The sequence below is a fragment of the Musca domestica genome, unplaced genomic scaffold (assembly GCF_030504385.1).
Source record: "Musca domestica strain aabys unplaced genomic scaffold, Musca_domestica.polishedcontigs.V.1.1 7, whole genome shotgun sequence".
In the NCBI taxonomy this organism is placed as follows: Eukaryota; Metazoa; Arthropoda; class Insecta; order Diptera; family Muscidae; genus Musca; species Musca domestica.
Genome location: NW_026712383.1, coordinates 7,351,061 through 7,374,677, shown reverse-complemented (window position 1 = coordinate 7,374,677; position 23,617 = coordinate 7,351,061). Strand labels below are relative to the sequence as shown.

Here is a 23,617-nt window from a genome sequence, read left to right as displayed (position 1 = left end):
TGCACTGATTTTGAATAAATAACCAAAAATCACGAAAATTGAATGAAAAATCAAAATTTCTTTTCAAAATCATTTTCTATATTTTCTTAAGATTTCTTCAAGTTCTGGTTCAGCGTAGGTGTTGATGGTTTAATGTGCAATTATTTTAAATTTGGTGTAAAATTCAGTTACATTAGCCTGAATAGCCTTTTTAACGGAGCACGTATTTTGATAATAAATTGCAACCAGTTTCAGGTGTAAGACAGTTTGATTGAACCAGTTTTTTTTAAAGAGAAAAGGCTACTTCACTTTAATTCCAAATGTAAATGTTTCTTTGTTATAGATAGCTCCACTAAATAGGCAGATCGGTGTGTGTCCCTGGTCCCGCCCGACTTCTCCCCTTTTCAAATAACGCTGTTTATTTTTTCAAATACGATTTCCCGTAACACCAAAATAAAAAAAACGTCCCAAACGAAAACGCAATCAGCTGGAATTTACGTTACGTTGTACAGTAATCCTCCCCACACAAATGTCGATAGCATCCAATAAGAATGCATGTTATCGATTAAGTGCAGTGCAGCGGTAATCACCAATACATCAAGACCCCTCAAAACTACATAAAAACACGAAACAGAAACACGCAGTGTAAAAATTTGTTAAAAAAACTTATAAAACAATTTTAAAATAATTTTTAAACCATAAATATTGCTGAATTGAAACATTTGAACAATGTCGGAGAAGAAACGTTCCCGTAAACGAAAGGTAAAGCTAGGAGCAAGTGAACATTGTGAACACTGATCGGAGTGGAAAAATATGTTACAGAATTTCTTTCTACGAATGAGAAATTTTTGGATTTTGTCGGAGATGTGGGGGGGAAATTTTCGGTGTTTATCAATTAACATGGAATATGGAATTGATGACGGTGCCAAAATAACAAATTTGTTGTTGTTATTTTTGTTTTAATTGGCATTGCGGCAGTGTGTTTTTGTTTTTTAATAATTGCAAAAGATAAATAATATAAAATTTGATATATTTTCCATTGGAAAAAAGACGGGAAAGCAAAGGGGGAAAGTTTTTCCCTAACCGATTTTTCTAAAACAAGAGCAACGTAAATGGAGGGCATCATTTTAACAACGAAAAATTGTCTTTAATTTGTTGTTATGGTTGGATGCCGCCGCTTAATGTTTTGCTGCTGGGGGGTTTCATTAACAAAACAAAAACAACAACACTTAACGCATGTGGTCTTGCAGTGGCTATGTCACTGTGTGCGTGAAACCTGAAGTTTACTTTTTTATTTTGCTTTTGATTTTCTTTGTTTGGATCCTGGCCACCAGCAGACAGTCTGCATCCCCGCCCGCTTGCCTGCCTGCCAACTATTTGTTCCCCATAAATGAAAACTAATTAAGGCTTCTTTGTTTGAGATGACACTGAATTTTGGGGTCATCATGTTTATATTTAGAAAGTATTACCTATACCATGCCTTTGCACGAAAGAAATTAAGGTCTGATTTAAATATTTTTATAAAGGCCGATGGTGTGGTATTTAATGAGTTGTAGGTATAGAATAGCTGCTGACGTTGAAGAAGAATATGGATATGGGGATATGTTTTTGTAATGACACAATGGGAGATAGTTGTGGAAAGTGCATGTGCATATCAGCATTTCAATGCTTTAATTTGAAAATGAGTTGCTCTATTCGAAGACCTCCCTGTCTACTGTAATCCTTCTGCGGGGTATACTTCAGAAAAAAAATGAATAGAGAGGGTTATTGCTGTTTTTGTACATTTGGATTTTATGTTCGAACTCTGAAAAGTTGGAAATAGAACCTCAGTGAATTGAAAATGGCAGTCATGGATGAAATGTGGATGGTCCCCAAGAGGCGTATTTTATATGGAACTCTACCATTGTAGAAAGCCTCCCTGCTGACTAGGAGATCTTTACGCAGGTCTGGGAACATGTTCAATTTTTTTATAACTCATTTTACATCTTCCTTTTCTTGACTGGGAGGAATACGGGGTGAGATAAAAAACTGTAACAAAGCCAAAAGCTATAATTTTTACATTTTTTAAATTTTATTGAATGAAAGCTAAAAATGTCGGAAATAGCATCAAATTTTAGAATAATTTGAATGTTGCTCTGCGGTATTTTGGCTCATTCTTGGCGAAGCGCTTGCTTGAGGTGATCGACACTTTGGTATTTTTTCCAAAATACTGCAGACACAATAGTCCAACGGATTGGTATCCGGAGATTTTGGTGGTCATTGTGCGCTGGAAATGAAGCGACGAATCTTATTTTGTAACCATTTTTGGTTGGCGCGTGCTGAGTGCGATGGTGCTGAGTTCTGTTGGAATGTCTAAGATCTGAGGCATTTATTCTGATTCTATTCCACCAGTAAAAGCGGAGCACAACCATGGCCGGCGCTGAGTTCTGGTGGCCAACCGAAGGTTCACATATTCAGCAGTTGTCTTTGGCAGGTAAACACGATCATTTTTTTGCTGAACAACGAATGTTTTCTCATCGGAGAAAACCAAATTCGACAGTTCACCACACTCGGCCAAGCGAAGCAATTTTTTAGCTGTTTTGAGTCTATTTTCTTAATGTTGCGGTGTAAGTTCTTGCACTTTTTGGAATTTCAATTGCTTTACCCCGACCTTTACCTCATTTTTCAATATTTCCCAAATGGAATGTTGCGATATTTTCAGCTCACGACGTTGCTGTCTACTTCCGTCCACTTCCTTGACGTTGGGCTACGCTACCAGTATCACGGTAACGATCGATAGTACGAGACACAAAAGATTTATTCACATTTAAATCCTGGAGCGCTCTAACGATAGACGGGGATCCGAATTGAAGTTGAGAGTTCGGTTGGATCACCCCTGTGCCACTTGTTTCGTACGATACCCAAACACAACTCCGGGAGATTCCAACAAAAATGGTTACTTGAGGGGGATGTAATGTCCCTTACCAAATCTAGTCTATAATCTCAGAGAGGAGAACAAGATCGCCCATCTCTATGGCGAAGTATGACCTAAAACTTGTGTGTGTATCATCACAGATCACTGTAGCTTGAAAGCCATGCCTTTTAAATAGATTAGCGACTTGTCAAGATGAGGAAGAAATTGTGACAGCCGAACATTCGCTCTGCCACTGACTAAACTCTCTTCAATGTGAGGTACAGGCTTGTGGGAGAACAAATAACACACGATCTGTTTTCATTGTCTAACACAGAGCCCTTTAACCTAATCTAGGTGAGGTTAGGTTGAATAGAGGTGCGAAACAATCGCCACATGTCCTGGTGGACATACATCACAAGGCTTATGGTGCCTTGACAAAATTTCTTAACTGTTTTACTTCATTTACCATGATCTGGTTAAGCTCTGGTACGGAGTCGTTCCCTAAATATTGGGATCTAATATTTGCAAATGCTGGGCATTGGCAGAGAAAATGCTCCAATGTTTCGTCATCTTCCTCGCATGCCCTGCATATGCTGTTTGCTGCACATCCAATTTTATACAGATGTGCTTGTAGGCCCAGATGCCCCGTAAGGATGTATGTTTCCCCGCTAATCCCTTTCTTACCTAGTAATAAAAAATTAATCGTTTTTGTCTCATTGGTCTCGCCCCAAAGAATTTTTGTGGTTTTCTGTAAGCCTTCACTATTCCATAGGGATATGTGGGCGTTTTTTGCCCTAAACTAAGTCATTAGTTTTATTCCTAATTATTTGTCTCTTATAAACACTAGCATCTGAAAATAACATAGAAATAGCTCTCGATTGATGGGTAAGTGGACTTTGATCTCAAACAGGAATGCATCTAATTTAAAATGTTCCATTTTTAGCTTAGTATTTTTTAGCAGATTTCGAATTTTGTTTGGCGTTATCAAAAAAATATGGTAATTCAAACACTGAATTATACTTCCGAATAAATGAAATTGATAAAACGAAAGTAATATTCTTCGTATAGAATATTTAATGATAGTCAATCAAGTTGTTGTGATGTGTGTGCGCGACTGACACATAGTACAACAAATAAATATGTGCAGATATATGAAGAAATTGATTGATAATTAAGTCATTTGCTATCTCAGACCGCTGGATGATACAAAAATGAAATCAAACTAAAGGTCACAAGAAGTAAAAGTTAAATTTTAGTGTTCGAGGAGGGCATACATGTCGATGCTTTTTTGGTGGGGTGATGAATGATTGATTTATGAAACCGTGGATCACCAAGGTTGAGTAGTTTTATACTCCCAGTTTCAATTTTAAAAGAAAATATGATTAATCGTTGAAAAGTACATTTGTAGTTAATATATTTTTTGGAAGATTTCTTATTTATTAATTATTTTGCTGTTTAATAATTTATTGTTGTTGCTGTAGTAATGGTTTCCCCATTAGGTTATATTTCAATTCAATTTGATAACTTTCATGTCCATTGTGTTGAAATAATAAACACGAAATAAATAAAAGAAAATAGAAAATATAAATAGTTTTCGAAAGTGGTTGATTTGACAAGTGGATAACATTCTTAAGTACCACCATCTTACAAACAAAACTTATTACCAGAGTGCATTTTCTAACCACTTTTTGACAGTCGTAAAAGTATAGTCAATTTCCAGCCATTGAATCTTCTGCATCAGTTTAGCGCAGCAAGGAGTACACTGAGACTATAAGAAGTGGAATAATGGTACTTTTTCGCGTTCTGGTCATGCATGAATGTTGAACATATGAATAAATCGAATATCGCGAAAAGGTGATTGAATAAATGATTATGTCCAAATCTAATTACATACACGTAATGATATATCTAATAGCCGCTTAGCTTTTAAATTTACAGAGCAAGTGCCATCAAATAGAGAGGCATTTTTGATTGCAATATAGCGTTAAGGCAATGTGAGACTTCATTAAACTTTGGTGGCTCGAAAATGAAACCGTCACACGCTGCCCGAATGTTGCTCTGCTGTATTTTGGCCCATTCCCGGCGAAGAACTTGCTTGAGGTGATCGACACTTTAGTACCAACGGATTGGTATCCGGAGATTTTGGTGGCCATTGCGAGCTGGAAATGAAGCGAGGAACCTCATTTTGTAACCATTCTTGGGTGGCGCGTGTTGAGTGGGATGGTGCTGAGTCCTGTTAGAATGTCTAAGGTCTGCGGCCAAAATTTTTGTGTGCACAAGGCTTTAATACACCCTCCAGAACATTTTCGCGATAATATTCGGCATTTATTCTTATGCCACGGTTGATTAAAACGGGCGAAGAACGACCATGGGTTGTTAAGGTGGCCCACACCATCACCATGGCCCACACCATCTGCTGACCTCTTTGGCAAGTAAACACGATCATTTTGTTTGTTTACAAACAGTTGGACAACAAATGTTTTCTGATCGGAGAAAACCAAATTCGGCAGTTCACCACTTTCGGGCAAGCGAAGCAACTTTTAACTTTAGCTCTTTTGAGTTTATTTTCATTCCTAACCATTATATGGTGGGCAGAACTTCGCCACCCAGACTTGTAAGGAACGATGTGGGTGATCTAGAAAGAAAGATCCAACGATAAAAGAGAGTGCCTCTAGAACAAAAAGCCAATCAGGCAGGTCTGGATAGCATTCGTACTGATGCAGTCGCTGATGTAGTTAACAATTACAATAAAAGTGTCATCCTCCAGATTAGTTCTGGCGCAATTACGTTCAGGATGACGTAGTCGTCTAGATTCGTATTTGGCACGAATTGATGAATATGTGCGGAACGTCTACGCAATGGTGAGACAAAGGCCCGCACAATACGCTGTCAAACCTACCCCACTCGCTCCTGATAATCTTTGGTTACAACACGCGAAAGCAGCCAAATTTTTGAATCTGGAGTTGGAACCGGATCAGCAGAAATCAAACAAAACATGTGTAGCTTTTAGAACAGATGGAGTCATGGGGAGGCACCTATTGCAGTTCTCTGTTTTGAAGTACACTTCTTGGATATGAGAATAGTAAGCTTTTTGCGGTTTTGAGGGGAGTCTTGGGTTAAATACCCGATCTCGATGCTCTTTAGACTGTCGATTTTTCAGAGGCCCTTAGTTATCCAAACTTCTCCATATTAGTCCCCACATAAAAAGGATCCCCTTATGCGGGGGCTACGCCACCTCGTGCCCATCAGTATTTTAGGTTTACAGTCAATGTACCGACTGTATTCCAACGGAGCTTCGTTGATATCTGGACACCTCAACGAATAATAGGTTTAGTAACCGACCTCTGTCCGTCCAAAAGTCGATGACGCATAAAAACCCCCCATCCATTGCAACTGAAAATCGTCGGCAACCTAGACAAACCACGGTAGTGCTGGCGCAAATACGTTCAGGATGGCGCAGTCACTTTAGTTCGTATTTGGTAGCCAACTTTTTGAAGCTTGATTAAGAACCGGATCAGCAGTAATCAAACAAAACATGTGTGGCTGTTACACAACAAAGCTGGGGTCACATTTTTGTAGTACCCTTTTCTCGGTAATGAGAATAGTACACGTTTTGCGGGACTGAGGGGAGTCCTGGATTAAATACCCGATCCCGCTGCTCCTTGGACTGTCGAGGCTATTTTTCGGTGCTCCTTAGTTATCCAAACCTCTCTGTATTGGTTTCACACATGAAAATGATTCCTTAATGCCTTAGTGCCCATCAGTATTTCAGTTTTACAGTCAGGGTAACGACTGTATTCTAACCGACGTTTAACATCGTCGGGCAGTACCGATAAGCCCTTGCGGTATCATTGGCTTTTGATGCGAAATATATATACCTCTGTAGATTGAATTCTTATATCACTTGGATACTACGCTTCCTCGCAATATAAATTATATTTTGTACGAGATATCTTAGAACAAGAAATATCCTTGTTAGGTTTATTTCAATTTGATTTAGACTTAGTCTTAACTCTCCTATCATTTCCTTCAATCTACTATACTAACTTATACAAAGTCCTATGTAAACATAAATTTGACACGGGAAACACCTCCGCTAAATATCCAGTCTGGGTTGTATAGGATAACATATAGTTGACAACCAGACATGATTTATGTCCTTACATCATTAGTTTTCTGGCTAAAATTTGGTATTTCTTCTTTTTTTTAAATTGATTAGGACCAGTATCTGAAAAATGTTATTGTCTTTATTTAATAATTACACACAATAATATAGTAATCCATCATAGGCGCTTTAATTTGCTGATAACCGAATACCACATCACTAACGTGTGAAGTATTCGTAGTCTTTTGTTACCTCCTACACGAGTGAGTTTGTTTATCTACGTCATTTCATTGTGGCACATTTATTTCCTTTTTTCCCTCAACTTTTTCTCTACATAAAAAAAATAGCCCAAAGACAGTTAATCTTGGCCCAAAAGCGTTGTCGTTGTTACTGTGCTTTTGACCACGTCACTTAAAACTAGTTTCCAAAGAAAAAAAATACCTCAAGCCTTCCCCTTTCCAATGACTTGTTTAACAAACTATTGACAATTATGGGCTCTCTGCTCATTTGATGGGGAACTCTCTCGCTCTCTCTATCTGCCTTTGTATTTTGTTTCTCTGTTACGGTCAGGTGCTCCAACATATGATCTTTACAACAACAATATGCAACAAATAACTGAAACACCACACTTGTTGGTGTTGTGCTGCTTCCACCTTTATTCATTCATTCTTGTTGTTGTTGTTATTGGTATTGTATTTGTATTGTTTATCGTTAAAGGGGAAGTCATTTGGGGAGAAAGTTTTTGTTTTCTTTAGCTGCAATGCCAGCCAGTGGAGTTGCATTGATTTTATTTTCTAAAAGAGATAGAGACACATCTTGGAGAGAGTGTAAAAATGTAAACATCAAGAGCAAACATAAATTGAGACTTAAGTACTCTTGTGGTTACTATTTTGTTGTTGTGGTTTTTCAAGTGTGGTTGTATTGGGAAAGTGGGGTTTTTTTCTGTTTGGTTGGTTGGCTGACTGGCTGGCTGGTCATGATTCAGTGATTACTTTCAAACATTACACAGCGCTCGGTAGAGTAGTTCCCTATTACGTTTCAGTATTTCTACAGTGATTTGTTAAAAAAAACGCTTTTGGATGTTTCGCGATCATTGTTAAATTTTTTGTTGTTGATCTCTTCAGGAAGAAAAAAAAAAAATAAGCGCTTTAAATTGAAATAAAAAATATATAAATAAAAAACAACAACATGTCAGCTGAAGAAATAATTGAAGAGGGTGGATACAATGTGGTGCCCGAAGATGAACCGGTTAATATCACAATTTTTTAAAAGTTTTATGAACTGCTCTTTTAACAACCACTTGAAATCAAAAGCCAACTGTTCAAATACCAATAATTTGTGTTTGTTTTCGTTGTTGTTTTTCTTTTCATCTCAACAATTGCTTGAGAATTTTCGCCATAGCCTGGTGTATTGTTGTCGTTATCAAGCAAAGACGACAACGTGTCATATGTTTAAATATAAACACAGCCACCTCCTCCACCAGTGCCAGGCTGCCAACACCAGTTTTTACTTTTTGTTTCAATATCAAGAAAACGTTATTGTTGTCTATCGTCCCAATCCCTTTACCCCGTTTCAATGGCAGTGGAGTTTTGTTTTTAGTTGCCAGCCAGCCAGCTAGCCTAGCACCTAGCAAACGTGCAGCTCATTACCATAAGTTAATTTGTATTCTGAGCGAGTGTATTGAAATAAAATTTTGTCAACGGATGTACCCACTAGGATTTGGAAATAATATTTGGTGACGAAAAATACCTACATAGAAACAACAATAATAATTCTAAAATCAATATGATGGATGACGATGAATTGGACATTGACGATTTGGAGTTGGATCTGGAAAGTGAAGATGTAAGAATTGCAAAGCAGTTGTGAAATACAGCCACCTTTAGATTTTGGGTTTTGCCAAATGTGTTTTTAAAATTGCATCAGCTTCTCGGCCACACACAGAGATCTGTTACAAATGGATGAATGTTGATATTTTCAAATTGAAAATGTGTTTTGAACGTATTTTATTGCCTGGCTTATGACTAAAGTCTTCAAAATAGTAGGTGACTGGAAAATTATGAAGGAAATTTCTGGAAGACAAACATCTTGAGCTAACTTGGTATTCGGATACAGAATGGAAGAAAAATCATTGAAAAATAAATGGCAACGAGTGAAAAAATCACGGTTTTTGGGATTTTCTAAAAATTTACTGCTGCAATACAGAAAACGTTCTAAATCCAAATTAAAAGACGCTGGTCCTTTTGCTTTTCGAAATAAACGCGGTCAACGAGATGTAGATTGCTGCAGAGCTGTATACATGGAGTAATATAGAGGAAACCCATGAGAGAATAGTTACTTGACCAGAATTTCATCCATTGATAATGCATTTATGGTCGAAATATGTATCAGGATCAATTAATATTTGGCCTTCATAGCTAATTTTATGCAGGACGAACATCTACGCAACAAATTCATTATTCTTCTTGAATAAAAATATAAAGAAGAGTGCCATTACAAAAAAGTAATAGTGCCAACACCAGTAGAACTATTATATGACATTTGGATCTTTAGTCAGGAACAACCAAAATATTATAACAAGAACGGATTGTAGGCGGATTGTAACTAAAAAGAGTCCAACAGCCTATGGAACCCTATCACAAATTTTGCCTCGTCTTTACAGAGGGATATCGAATACATATAGATTTCTACGAGCAGAAGGTACTATCTCCATCACCAGATCTTTGTGGCTTCGTCTAGCTCTAAAGCACCGTTAATTTGGACTATCCAGTTGCCTGCATAGTAAATGATTTACCGATAAGAGGTGTCATTTGGGTTTAAAAATTACTTTCTTTAGATATTGGTCGACTACTTATTTTATGATAAAGAGGAAATTAGAAAAAAACTATATCCATTTTTAAGATCTTGACTCAGTGATGGACGTTGAGCGTAGACCTTCAAAAGAAGAAATCGTAAGGTGTTTAATCATAAGATCTTGGTGGCCATTTTGTTCAACTATTCGTTCCGTGAACTTTTTCTGTGAAAGAACAATGGTTTCGTAAAGTCCAATGATCCTGCCGGACCATAAGCCACGCCAAACAATCACACATCAGGTATAGAGCGGCATTTTAACAATGTCTTTTGGTTTTCCAGAACCCTGATTAGGTAATTTTGCTAATTGACGGAACTACCGAGTTGGAAAGTGGCCTCATCAATCAACTTAATTTTTTCAAACTGTGAACGCAAGAAGGCTACGATTTTTGTCGTGAACTTAAATATGTTCAGTTTGTTGTTAAACCGTGTATTATTTCATTTTTAGTAATGGAGTGGTTTCTTCTTGTCAAATGTCGGGAGCTGTCACTTTTAAAATATCGGGTTATTCAAACTAACACTTCTTGTTGCCCCACCGCATTTTACGCCATAAGCACATATATAAGCTAAAGACTCAACACAGCTTATTCCACCACGGCGCTGATGTGGTCGACCTTGCTAAGCCGTAGCATTGGACCACCTACATGAGGAGGCCTTGCTAAGCCATGGCATTGGAGCATCTACATGAGGAGGTAAAAATCCTTCCCGTACGTCAGAATAACCATATACTTTCGTTGCTTGTGCGATATCGTGGGAGTCATCCGGATCATCACATGGTGGATAACACTCCTACACCCAGACGTGTCAGGAAGGACATATATGATCTAGAGAGGGATGTCCAACACTAAAAGAGAAGCCTATCTGAGTTGCAATAATGCTGGTGCAGGCGCAGATACTATCAACAATTAAAGTATGAATACCGTCCTTGTAGCCCGCCACCCCATTGCAGCTGATGAAGATGTGCGAGACGTCTGTCCGGCGTTTTACAAAAAATCTGAATATCACCGCTCTCAGAAAAAACGTCCAACCTTTGCAAACACACACCCGCTGATAAATTCCCAACTTTCAACATATAGTCATAAAAACCAATATTAATGTGTCATTGAATGTGGGTGCTCCTTCCACTCCGCAATTTTGAATGCAGAGAGAAAAGAGTCTCGAGAAAAGGCACATCCACTTGTTTTGAATTTCGTTTTAAAATTTTCAGGATCAAAAAGTTCCTTATTAAACATTGGATGCACTAGAGGACGTTGAACAGACTTTTACAAAATTAGCTGTAATATAAGATTTCAGATTCTTTAGGTTTGAAAAGCCCCCCACAAGAAATTAAATTGTGAAGTACTCGCTTTGGTCCCCTCTGAAACAGTTATTTTTTGAAACTTTTGCATTTAAAAAATGTGGATTTTTTCCAATTGGGCGCCACGAATGATTTCTGTGTACGCTCTACAGTCTGATGTTAGAAAACCTGAAGGTTTTGTGTTTTTTTTCATCTGAATTGGATACAATTAGTATTGTAAACGTTTAGCAACCCTTCCCTTGAAAGGGTTTCTTAGGGGATAAAACAAATTTTCTTAAATATTCAATATTCGGGTAGTCCTTTATTTAGTATGTCCCCATAAAACAGCATCGAAAATTTGTAGATTCTTTAAGAACTGAGTGAAAATATCGTTGGTAAATATTTCATATTTAAAGGCACATTGATAAAGCTTGCAAACTTAACTCTTGAAGGAGTATATAAAATGGTTTTTCGATCGATTAGAAAAATATTCAACACACTTTACATCGCATTTAGGTAGTTTCCTTTTGTCAATCGATTTCTAATTCCCCCTTCTTTCCTTTTCCAGGAATACACCGGCCCCGGCGAAGAACCAGTCGTAGAGAAACCATCCAAAGATGAAATCAAGGTTGCCAAATGGATGAAGAAAAATGTCAAAACTAAGAAAACCAAATTCTTGAGTCACAATGTGGAATATTTCACATCGAGTAAAGCCATTGATGCTCTAATGAAATCGAAATTTGCCGAAGGCTCAACACCCTTGTTTACAACACGTGAACAGGTGATTGAGTTCCTCGACATTATGTTGGAGCACAAATTTTTCCATCGAGCCAAAAAGGTACCAATTAGTATAGAGGGAGCAAGTGGTGGATCGTCAGCAGCTGGCAAGAACAAAGAAGAAAAGAAAGACAGCGAGAAAAAGGACAGTAAGAAGGAAGAAAAGAAAGATGCTGCCGTTGATTCCGCAGATGCTGGAGAATTGAGCGGCAACAACGGTGCCGGCAGTGATGAGAATGGTGGCACCTCCGCCACGGGTGAAAAGAAAGAGAAAAAGAAACGTAAAATCCGTTTGGATATGCATCCGGAACAGGTGTTTGTTGATGGCTCTGAGGCCTATGTTTGGATATTTGATCCCATACCCATACATTATTGGATTTATGGTTTGGTATTGTTACTGGGCGCCATTGGCATTTGTATGTTCCCCCTGTGGCCACCAATGTTGCGCAAGGGTGTCTACTATCTATCGGTGGCAGCTGCTGGTTTCCTTGTTTTCATTTTGGCTTTGACGATATTACGTTTGATCATTTTCACCATTGTATGGGCTGTCACAGGTGGCAAATTGCATTTGTGGATATTCCCCAATTTGACAGAGGATGTGGGTTTCTTTGCCTCGTTCTGGCCTTTGTATGAGGTGGGTGTGGAGTAAATAGTTTCCAAGGCTTTTTCAATATTTTGATTTCTTTTTTCAGAGCAAATATGTGACCGCCGACGAAGATGAAAAATCCTCCAAATCTAAGAAAGGTTCCAAATCAAAATCCAAGAAATCCAAAGAGAAAGACAGCGACAACGAGGACAATGATGATGTGGCCCCCGACACTGAACCCTTGGAACCTGAGAAAATCGAGGAAATCAAAGAACATGATGCCGATGTTTTACTGAGACGTCGCAATGTCGGCGGTGGTGGTGGTGACGACAGTGGCAGCAGTAGTGCCAATGAGGCCCAACAAGAAACAGAATCTGCTAAATGGTGAGCATTTTTCGCTAGAATCTCAATTGAAGAAAATAAAATTATGGATTTTATTTTTGTTAATTCAATAATATTTATTTATATTCCATTAATATAGAATTAGAGAAATGCAATTTCTAACCCCCTCTGTCCCTGCTTATTTTAACCATGGTCATGTGTTCCTTTATTTTATTTTTGTTTTTCATTTAAATGAATAATGCCTTTTAATTTATGCGCTTTCTTCGAAAAAATGCATGTCGGTTTTTATAAAAAAAATAATCAATATATTAAATAATATATTTAATACTTTATTGAATAAAAGCTTTGAAAAATATTGATTTATAAGACATTATTTATTGGCTAATTCACGATTTTAGTAATAGTTTGTAGATCTTCAGTATCCATTCGTGAAAGTTTTCTGGATAACTTTTAAGGGGGATTCATTATCATTGCATTTTTTAAATTAAGTTATTTGTTCAAACCAAAGGAGAAGGAAAACCTTTCAGACACAACAATACAATTGCGGTATAAGACTTTCTAAAAAATTGCGGTATAGGATTTTCTATAAAGTGTAACTTTTTAAGAGCTTCAGGCAATAAAAAAACACAAACAAATAATAAAATGTTCAAAGAACATCTCATGAAAATATTGACCACGACTGCGCCTCATATGGTCCATCCGCTTAGTCCAATATTGGCATTCTCTTTCCAACATATCGGCCGGTATCTCGCCTTAACACAGCCTCACAAAAAATAGTCTAAAGCGGTTAATCGTACGATCTAGGCGGCCATTTGACCGATCCCGAACGAGACATAAAATATTCAACGAACTCGTCGCTTAATAAGACCAATGTTACGTATATGACTGATCCGAAGAGATACGCTGGACATTTTGACCGACAATTTGTTGAGCTCCCTGAGAGCTATGGGTCAAAGCGAAGAGTACTACATCATACCGGATTTCCTTTCGCCAAGGAGTCACCATAAAGATGGGTGATGTTGTAAATGTTATCCGAAACGCTAAGTCATCCCAGACAACTAAGTTCGCGACCTGTTGAAACAGGTTGAGTACCTGATAAAAGTTCGCAACCACTATCTTCTCGAAGCCTCGAAAATTAGCCAGTTGTTCCCGCTACTGAAGCCAGACAAGAATAACAACAAAGGGGAATCATACAGTCTTATTTCGCCTTTTTCGGCAGCAGTAAAGACTTAGAGATCGTAACGTACGTACGGATGAATGTACGATTATGGCTTCGTCTGGTATTGCTAACATATGTGTACGGTGTCTGTTTCGCGGAACTTGCCACCTACATCCACGCGATGAATATGAAAATATTCACCACTAAATCAACGTCCACACTCTTTTCCACATGCGGAGATAATAAGAGAGCCGAATGTGCAGGTCGAGGGAAATACTGGGTGAGATTAAAAAATCTGCAAGAAAGTCAAACGCCATAATTTTACATTGTTTTTTATTTTTAATGAATGGAAGCAAAAAATGTCGGAAATAGCATCAAATTTTAGAATAAGTTTAGTTTTGTTCGAATTGGTCACCTTTGGCACAAATTACGGCCTTCAAACGGCCAATAAAACCGTCACACGCTGCCCGAATGTTGCTCTGTGGTATTTTGGCCCATTTCCGGCGAAGCGCTTGCTTGAGGTGATCGGCACTTTGGTATTTTTTAGTGCCAACCTTGCTTTCCAAAATAATCCAGACACAATAGTCCAACGGATTGGTATCCCGAGATTTTGGTGGCCATTGTGCGATGGAAATTTGTAACCATTCTTGGGTGGCGAGTGCTGAGTGCGATAGTGTTGAATCCTGGTGGAATGTCCAAGGTCTGCGGCCAAAATGGTGCTTTAATACACCCTCCAGAATAATTTCGCGATAATATTCGAAATTTATTCTGATGCCACGGTCGAATAATACGAGCGGAGAGCGACCATTGGCTGTTATAGCGGTCCACACCATTACCATGGCCGGCGATTGCGTTCTGGTGGCCAACCGAAGGTGCACATTTTCAGCTGACCTCTTTGGCAAGTATACACGATTATATTGTTTGTTTACAAACTGCTGGACAAGGAATGTTTTCTCATCGGAGTAAACCAAATTCGGCAGTTCACCAAGCGAAGCAACTCTTTAGCTCTTTTGAGTCTATTTTCTTTCTGTTGCTGTGAAAGTTCTTGCACTTTTTCGAATTTTAATGGCTTTACACCGAGTTCATTTTTCAATATTTGCCGAATGGAATATTGCGATATGTTTAGGTCACGAACCATTTTTCGGCCACGAACAGCTGTCGGAGAAGTGGCTTATAAATGACAGCAGTCTGAAGTTGGTTGCAGTTATTTCATCTCTCCCTGTATATGTGGACGGTTCAACTATCGCGGAGCTTACCAACTACTTCCCCGCGAGGGGATATGAAAATATCCGAAAGTAAATCAACGACCACACTCTTTTACAAATAGTTTGCGGAGATAATAAGAGAGCTGAATGTGCAGGTCGAGGGAAATGTAATACTGACAACGAATTACCTCTTGATCCAATGGATCACATTCAACAGCAAGTTTTTCGCGCAAGCCACAGCTATCAACGACAAAATGAAAAGTAGGAACAAGGTCAACAAGGCACTACCCGGCAGCACTTGCGGTGCGGACAAGGAGACCCTGTTGATCGATAAGTCGGTCTGTGATCAGCTATGCGCCCCCAAAGTGGTCTGCGAATACAAGTGCTACGCAATGGAAGAACATCCAAACCTTCCTTCCCGTATGTCAGCGTACTCATATGTTTTTCGTTGCAGTACCTGCTTGGATGTTATCGTGGAAATCATCCGAATCATCATATGGGGGATAAAACACCCCCACCCGGAAGTGTCAGGAATGACATACAGGATCTAAAGAGGGAGTTCCAACGCCATAAGAGAGAAAGAGAGAGAGAAGCCTATCAGGCAGTCACAGATGCCATAAACCGCTACAGTATGATCATCCCACCCCCATCCATTGGACCTTAAAATGTCTGCTGAATAGACAAACCAGGCTAGTTCTGGCGCTTTTACGTTCAGTAGTCGTCGAAAATCGTATTGGGCACGAACTAACGAAGATGTACTAAACGTCTGCCCGGGGTGTGACACAGGCACCTCTTTAATTGCTCTGCCAAACGTACCCCACTCTATCTAGAGGATTTGTGTATACAGCCTGCCAATGTAGCCGAATTTTTGAACCTGGGGCTAAAACCAAATTAGCAGAAATCCAACAAAATATGTGAAGTCGTTACAACAACTCAACGACGACTCAAAAATGCTTTAGTTTGTCGAATTGTGGTTCCATGCATGGTCTACATAAGGTTGGCCAGTAAGCCTATCTGACAACTATGGTTGCCGTCAAAATAATTATTTTAACAGTTTTGTGGAATATTTAGCATTTAACTGTTCAGAATCTCCATGAAATTGGCATTACAACTCCATACTGCTATACATCTCTCATGTACCTAAAGAATTTGCTTTTATGTGATATCTCAATAGCCCAAAAGTATTCTCGAAGCCGTATATTTGTTGTATAGTCCTATAATTTTCATGGTTGAGGGTTGGAACGTGACTTATCATATTCACATTAAATGCATGCAAATTACCCTAAGATATGCAGAACAACGTAGTCTAATTTTCAATGTGGTCAACTAATAGGAATCTATTAAATATAGATTTTTGTTAAGCCCATGTGTGTTTCTAAAAAAATAAATAAATGAGTTGTGATTGTATAAAGATCGCAGAATTAGAAATGAGAGAAAAACTATATTTTCAGAAAGGAGCTTTCACATCCGAATATTTACTTTTGTATGTTGGAATGATGAATTGAAGAGACAATAAATTGTAAAAGACCATTTGTAAATTTAGAAAATATGATCAAAAGTTACTGCTTCCTAACCTGCAAAGCAGTTGATAATTGAAATTAGGTCCAGAAATTCCACAGACTCATCATAATTGGCGTTAATGACTTACGAATCCGATCTAACTTTCATAGCCTTTCTACAAATTGGTGATTTTTTTTTTTTTTGAAAAATACGCAATCGCAGTCTTGACTTTTCTTTCAGTATTAGTTGTATTCGTTAAAGTCGGTCCAAATCTTAAATCCTGTTCGCAGGCTGGTTGCGTTGTGTTGTGTTTCGATGAAATTGAGAAGGACGGTTACATTTCGCACATGCAGACATTAATTTGTATAGATCGGTCGAAAAATGAGAAAGCCTTTTGACAATGGTAACCGTGATTTTGAACATGCTTACCTTATTAGCATTAATAGTTCGCAATCTAAATCCCTGTTAGTTGATATATGTCCACGTTGGGTAGGCCCTCATAAACAATACCTACCGATATAGTTGACAGAATTGTCTGGAATTTGTGATTTGACAATTGTATTCCATATTTTGAAGGTTTTACAGCCGAAATTATGACTTTAATTTAGCATTACTCATTCTTAAAGGGTAGGAAATGACCTTAAAGACTCGTAGTATAGCTTCTTCTTTCAATATAACGTACATTCAAATGAACTCTTATTGAAAAATAGTTTTTTGTAAGAATACCACGGAATATTTTTGGAAATAGTATAGAGGGTATATTAATTTTGTCATTCGGTTTGTAATACCTCGAAATATACATTTTAAACCCCACAAAGTATATATTCTTATGTCGATTTAGCGATGTCCGTCCGTCTGTGGAAATCACTCTAGCTTCCGAACGAAATGAAGTAGGTTGATATAAGGTCCACGTTTTGGTATAGCCCACATATTATGGTACCTCCCTATATTCGGTATTTTTTTTTTGATTTTAGTTACATTATTCACCGATGTTTTTCTCATTTGAATATTGTAATGGCTTTTGACAAAAGTTGCCTATGCAGGTCCACCTCGTCGTATAGATCCTAATATAACGGCTATATTCTGTATTTTAAAGATTTAAACAGAATTTTTAAAGGATTTTTTTTTTTGAAAATTGCCAAATTCATTCCAAATGGTAGAGGCTATTCAAAGTTCGGCCTGGCCGAACTTACTGCTTTTTTATTTGTTGTACTTGCTGTGGAGTTTTTCGTCGCTAATATTAATGCAAAATTCTTTCGTTCGTTCTATACACCTTTCGTCGATTTTGGATCCCAAGAACGATCGGTATGTTAGGGAAAAGGGATACTACATCAGATAAAATCATTCTATTATTTTCCTTGATCATATTTCTAATTTTATTTTTGAAAGCCATTGAGTCCTGAACATTGTATTTGATTTTTTCGGTCAGATTCCGGAGGAAGTTAAACAATCGTTTTGCATGAAAATGTTTTAATATTTTTAATAGAATATTTGCTTTTTAAAGTATAGTATTACAAAAGAACAAAAAAAAAAAAATTACCGCGTATGCCTGAAACTTAGGTCTGCTTAATTTTTTACAATTCCATAATTCAATGGATTACACAAAACACTGTTTTATATTCTTAATTTATTATTTTCAAATTTATTCTATTTTGTTCCAAAAAAGTCGATTTTTTCACTAATTCTGATCTTTTTTGTATTTACAGTTCACACAACGAATCAGAATCTGAGTCGTCGGATGGCAAAGACTATGAAATAATCAATTCAAGTGAAGTTGACAAAAACTAATGACGAGTGAGTGAGTGGCAATGGAACTCTAAGCCGATGTTGGATTCTCTCTCTTCAATTTCTCTTCAAATCAGATCAGACATTGTTAACCAATAAGAGAAAGCAAGAAATGAACTTCACTAAAAGATTAGTAAAAATGAAATAAAAAATTGTAGAGAAATAAAAAAAAACAAATGTCGTCGTAAAGGAATAAAAAAAAATATTGACACCCACACAAACACATACGCATATAACACACCACACATTCGTATATGTAATTGTAAATTATTTGGCTTAAATTGTAATACATATTTTAAGCTAGGCTCTCCACCATCCCCACCCCCACTTGTTCCTCCAGACACTCACTAGGTTTTTAGACTACTCTACTCATTAACTAAAACGTTTTATTGGGCTCTCACACCCATAATGTCTCTCTCGCTCTCTCTGTATCTTGGATCTTGTTGTCAAACACTCTCCTAGTTGTCTATGAAAGAAAATATTGAAAGTGGATTAATTCGTTAAAAAACTAAATTTAATTATTAAAAAAAAGAAAAAACAAAAACTTGAATGAGAAAAATGATGATATTTTTGAAAGAGCTTTGTATGAAAAAGACGTAGAAGCAGAAGAAGTAAACAGCGAAACGCAAAAAGTGATTGATTTATCTAGCAAATTTTACTCTTTTTACTTTACTTTATTACAATATATTAGGGAATTCAATTTTAATAAATGAATAAAAGAAATACAAGCATACATATATAAAAAATTATCGAAAAGTAATCTAAAAAATTAAAAACAATGAAAAATGCATTTCTCGTAGATCAGCAGCAGCAAGCATTTGAGTTCTTTGTTGCTTTGGTTTTGTTTCCGGAAGACATGGGGTGGAAAGATTCAGGGGTCTAAATTCTGCATTTAAAGTTCATATTAAAATCCAAAAAAAAAAAAAGACAAAATCATAAAATATTGATGTTAATGTTTTCAAAATTACTGAGCCTCTAATCAGAGCTCTACTTTAATCCTTTTTATGAGTGAAGTTTCAGTCTAGATTATTTTGAATTACCAGAAATGAATTTCCACTGAAGAAAAGAAATTTAAAATAATTCATATAATTAATTGTTAATCTTCGGAATAATATTACCCCTTAGACCTTTCGATCACATGTCTTCAACACCTTCACATCCAACAAAAGCCAACCAATTAAATGATTTTATATAAAAAAACTTTCCAATTTCCTATATTGATTATTATTGTTATTGACAATTTGTAACCACCATCCTTCCTTCCACCTCTCCGAATATGGGATATCTGAATTTTATTGCAATATTTTTACAATTTTTCTTTAATTTTTGTTAAATTTTTTTTTCAAAGATATTATTTTTTTTCTGATGGAAAATAAGACATGTTATATTTTTTGTTCTAGTTTAAAAAACAAACAACAATAACAATACATGATGAAAATCTTTTTTAGTGAAATATATCAATATAATTTAAATGATAAACTTTAAAACTATTTAGCAACACAAAACTAAATAAGAATAAAAAGTATTTCATAAAAAAAAAAACAAAAAAACTATAAACTTTGTTTATATTAAAAACATATGGAAAATTAAAAAAAAAAAATAAAAAAATATTTACAAAATTACAAAACTGTTTTATTTTAATGTGGATCTTTAACAGAATATTTATTCATCTGTTGGTAGAACGTGAATTTTTCAAAGATTTTTTTAAAGGACCATAGAATATATTATTGTGGCAAAGAATATATTTTAAGGACAAATTAACGCGGATTTTTTATTAAGGACCTACAGAATGCGAATTTTTCAGGAATATATTTTTTACGGATCGTGGATTTCTTTTTGATTTTTTTTTGAACGAAGGATTAATAAAAATATACATAAAAAATATTCACAAAATTACAAAAATGTTCTATTTTAGTGTGGATTTTTAAAATAATTTTTATTCAGATACCAACAAAACGTGGATTTTTCAAAGTTTTTTTAAAGGACATTCTTTGGTCCCTTATGACAACAAATATATTAAAAGAACAAATAAAACACGGATTTTTTGTAGAGTGATTTTTTTAAGAAGCAACAGAACGTGAATTTTTAAAAAATATTTTTTCAAGGATTTTGAATTTTTTAACGATCGATTTCTTCAAAGACCCACGAAATTTTGATTTTCAAAAAATTGTTTCAAACAAGGAATATTTTAAAAATATTTAACAATTATTTTTTTAAAGTGGATTTTTCGAAGCATATTTTATGGCTTTTTTAAAAAAATTATTTTATTTTTATGGGCCAGCTAGATGTGAGGTTTTAAGTAGTATTTTTTATTGGCTAGTCAAACCGTGGCTTTTAAACAACATCTATTCAAGGAACCATATTTTTTGATGAATCAATCAAAAGAACATTTTAAACAGTTTTTGTTGTAGCAGCTCATACTGCTGTGTTCGTTCTGACTCCTCTCAATCGGATTCTGCTTCTAAGTCCAGTCTCAAAAGGCAACTTGTACGGATTGGGTCCACAACGATACTGGAGTTAGTTGAGTAGGTTTGGCTGGGCAGGGTGTCATGTAGGCATGTGCCACAAGCTGGGCAGATGTTCTGCACATCGCTATTAATCCGTGCCCAATACGAATCGAAGCGGCTTATCTTAAAAAAAAATTACTCGGGGTTGTCGGGGCAGCTCTCGCTCTTCAAATGCGATATAGGCCTGTTGATCTATCTCTCTAGATCATGAAGGTCTTTCCTTACGTGCCTGGGCGGAGGTTGCCTAACCAACAAATGGTGATTCGGATGGCTTTGTCTGTAATTCCTATGGAAGTATTGCATTGACAGCATTTTATTATGCTGTCGCACCGGTAAGATCTTCGCCCCCCTCATGTAGATGGTCGACAGGTGCCATGAGAAGGCGGATTGCAAACCGTAAAAAACAAGTAAAATAGTATCAGTCGGTTTTGCCAACAGATCTATACCCCCAGCCTTGAGTTATGATTATTCAAATTGTTGACCCTTTATGGGGGAGTTTCCCAAGCAGTTGGCCAATATTGTCCAATTCGTATCTGACCTAAGACTGATAAAAATATTACAACTTGCAGATTTGGACTATATCGACTACTTCCTGTACTTTATATGAGATATGTGCAAATTTTTGGAAAATGTGGATATATGTGTGACGTAACAGATATAGCGGTCCAAAGTATTCCATTTTCATACCTCATCTAATACAGATAAAATATTCGTATGTGCAAAATTTGATGGAAATCGAAAAATAATATCCAGTTTTATGCGAAATCATAAATGTTGACAAATTACAAATTCATATCAGATTTCTGGTTGAGAGAAATATTTAGATATAGCAAGTTGTAAAGAATCGCCGACTTGTTTCGCAAGTAATGACAGATAAAACGATTGGAAATTGTGACTCTTTGTGGGTGAGGTACAAGAAGGGGTTCGCAGCTATATATATCATCTTCACAACAGATCCTGCCTTAGCAAAAATATTTGGATGTGTGAAATTTGAAGAGAGTTGAGTTGTTTTTCAAAATCGTCTGTGGGGGAAGTACCAGTAAGTCGAAGTAATGGGATGTGTGAAATATAAAGCGAACCTGATGCTTATTTCGGATTTTATATTCGTTTTGGTTATTTAAAACTTTTGACCCTTTGTGGGGGTGCTACCAGAAGGAATGGTTCGATATCTACCATCTTTATAACAGATCCTGTGTTGATAGAAAGACGATATGTGCCAAGTCTGAATGGAATCGGTTGTTAATTTCGTGTTTTATGAAGTTCTTGAATATTCAAAATGTTGGCCCTTTGTGAGAGAGGTTCTAGAAGGAGTGGACCGATATATTCCATCTTCATACCAGATCTTGGTTTAACAAAAATATTGTGATGTGTGGAATTTTGTTTATTACATTACATTTTATAAGAGTTATAATTATTCTTTTGTGGGGGAAGTACTGGATGGAGTGGACCAATATTGTCCACCTGACCTAGGACTGATGTAAATATTAGGGTTTGGTTGAAGCAAAATTGGATTATCCTTTCTTTTGCTGTGCTTTCTATATTCTTTGAAAAATTTGACATTTTGTGGGGAGGTACCAGAATGATATTGCCCATCTCCGAACTCTATCTAAGTTTAACAGTAATATTACGATGTACTACGTTTGAATCAAATCGGATACTCCCTTCGAGAGTTATGGTGCGCACCAGCCAGCAAAACAGACAGGCGGACGAACATCGCTAGATCGACTCCAAATGTCTTGAAACGGATTTGGTCCAATGAGACCTAGGGTCTAAAAGCGTTATTTCGATGAGGTACGTTTTGACCGTTTCAAATGATATATACCCTCTGTAGCCATATGGCCGAAGGTATACATTTTTTTAGATTGTAAAATGTACAAACGATATTTGATTTGGTCAATAGTGATGCCATGGCTCGGCTTTCCTGTTCCTTGGCTTCATCGTTGTCGGTCATAGCTCTCATTCCATCGAATGAGGAATGAGAATCGCCCACGAGTGACATTTAAAAAGTAAAACGCCATGCGCGTCTTCGCCAAGAACTTTGTATTTATTCACTTTACGAATGTAATGCCAATGTTGTGGAGAAATAACCTGCCAAGACTAAGAAGCCTTGTACTTGATTAATTTTTTTCGGATGTTCTTTTAAATTTAATCTCGGGATTATTGTATGTTCTCTTCTTAGACTTATATTTTTTTAGTTGGGACTCTTGTTTTTCTCTTTTATTTTTATACCCTCTACCATACTATGGAGGGTATATTCATTTTGTCATTCCGTTTGTAACTCATCAAAATAATTATATAAGAGCCAACAAAATATATATTCTTGATCAGCGTAAAATTCTAAGACGATTTAGCCATGTCCGTCTCTTTATCTGTCTGTTGTAATCACGCTATCTTTCGAAGGAATTAAGATAGAAGGCTAAAATTTTGCACACATGTTTATTTTGCCAGTAGGCAGGTTAAGTTCGTGAATGGGCCAAATTTTCATATAGCCCCCATATACGGTACCTCCCGATATTCGGTATTTTGATGATTTTAGCGACTTTATTCACCGGAATTGTTTCATATTTGGCATTTGAAGTTCGAAATGGATACTACAGCCTGAGACAGAAAATTGTCTGTGCAAGTTCAGGTCTTCGTATAGGCCCAATATATC

At 36.6% G+C, this 23,617-nt stretch overlaps 1 protein-coding gene across 4 annotated transcripts; it reads left to right on the top strand.

The window, feature by feature from the left end:
* Positions 1-572: 572 nt before the first annotated feature.
* LOC101889712 (translocation protein SEC62) lies at positions 573-18,975 on the top strand. 4 transcript variants are annotated; one of them, XM_005187820.4, is made up of 4 exons: positions 573-741; positions 11,672-12,514; positions 12,573-12,850; positions 18,379-18,975. In XM_005187820.4, exons 1-4 carry the CDS (start codon positions 709-711, stop codon positions 18,458-18,460), a joined length of 1,236 nt encoding a protein of 411 aa, XP_005187877.1. In that variant the 5' UTR covers positions 573-708; the 3' UTR covers positions 18,461-18,975. The 4 variants fall into 4 exon arrangements, with proteins under 4 accessions (XP_005187877.1, XP_019893857.1, XP_005187876.1 ...); XM_020038298.2 differs by lacking the exons at positions 573-741; positions 18,379-18,975 and adding exons at positions 7,973-8,225; positions 12,948-13,163; XM_005187819.4 differs by lacking the exon at positions 573-741 and adding an exon at positions 7,974-8,225.
* The last annotated feature ends 4,642 nt before the right edge of the window (positions 18,976-23,617 follow it).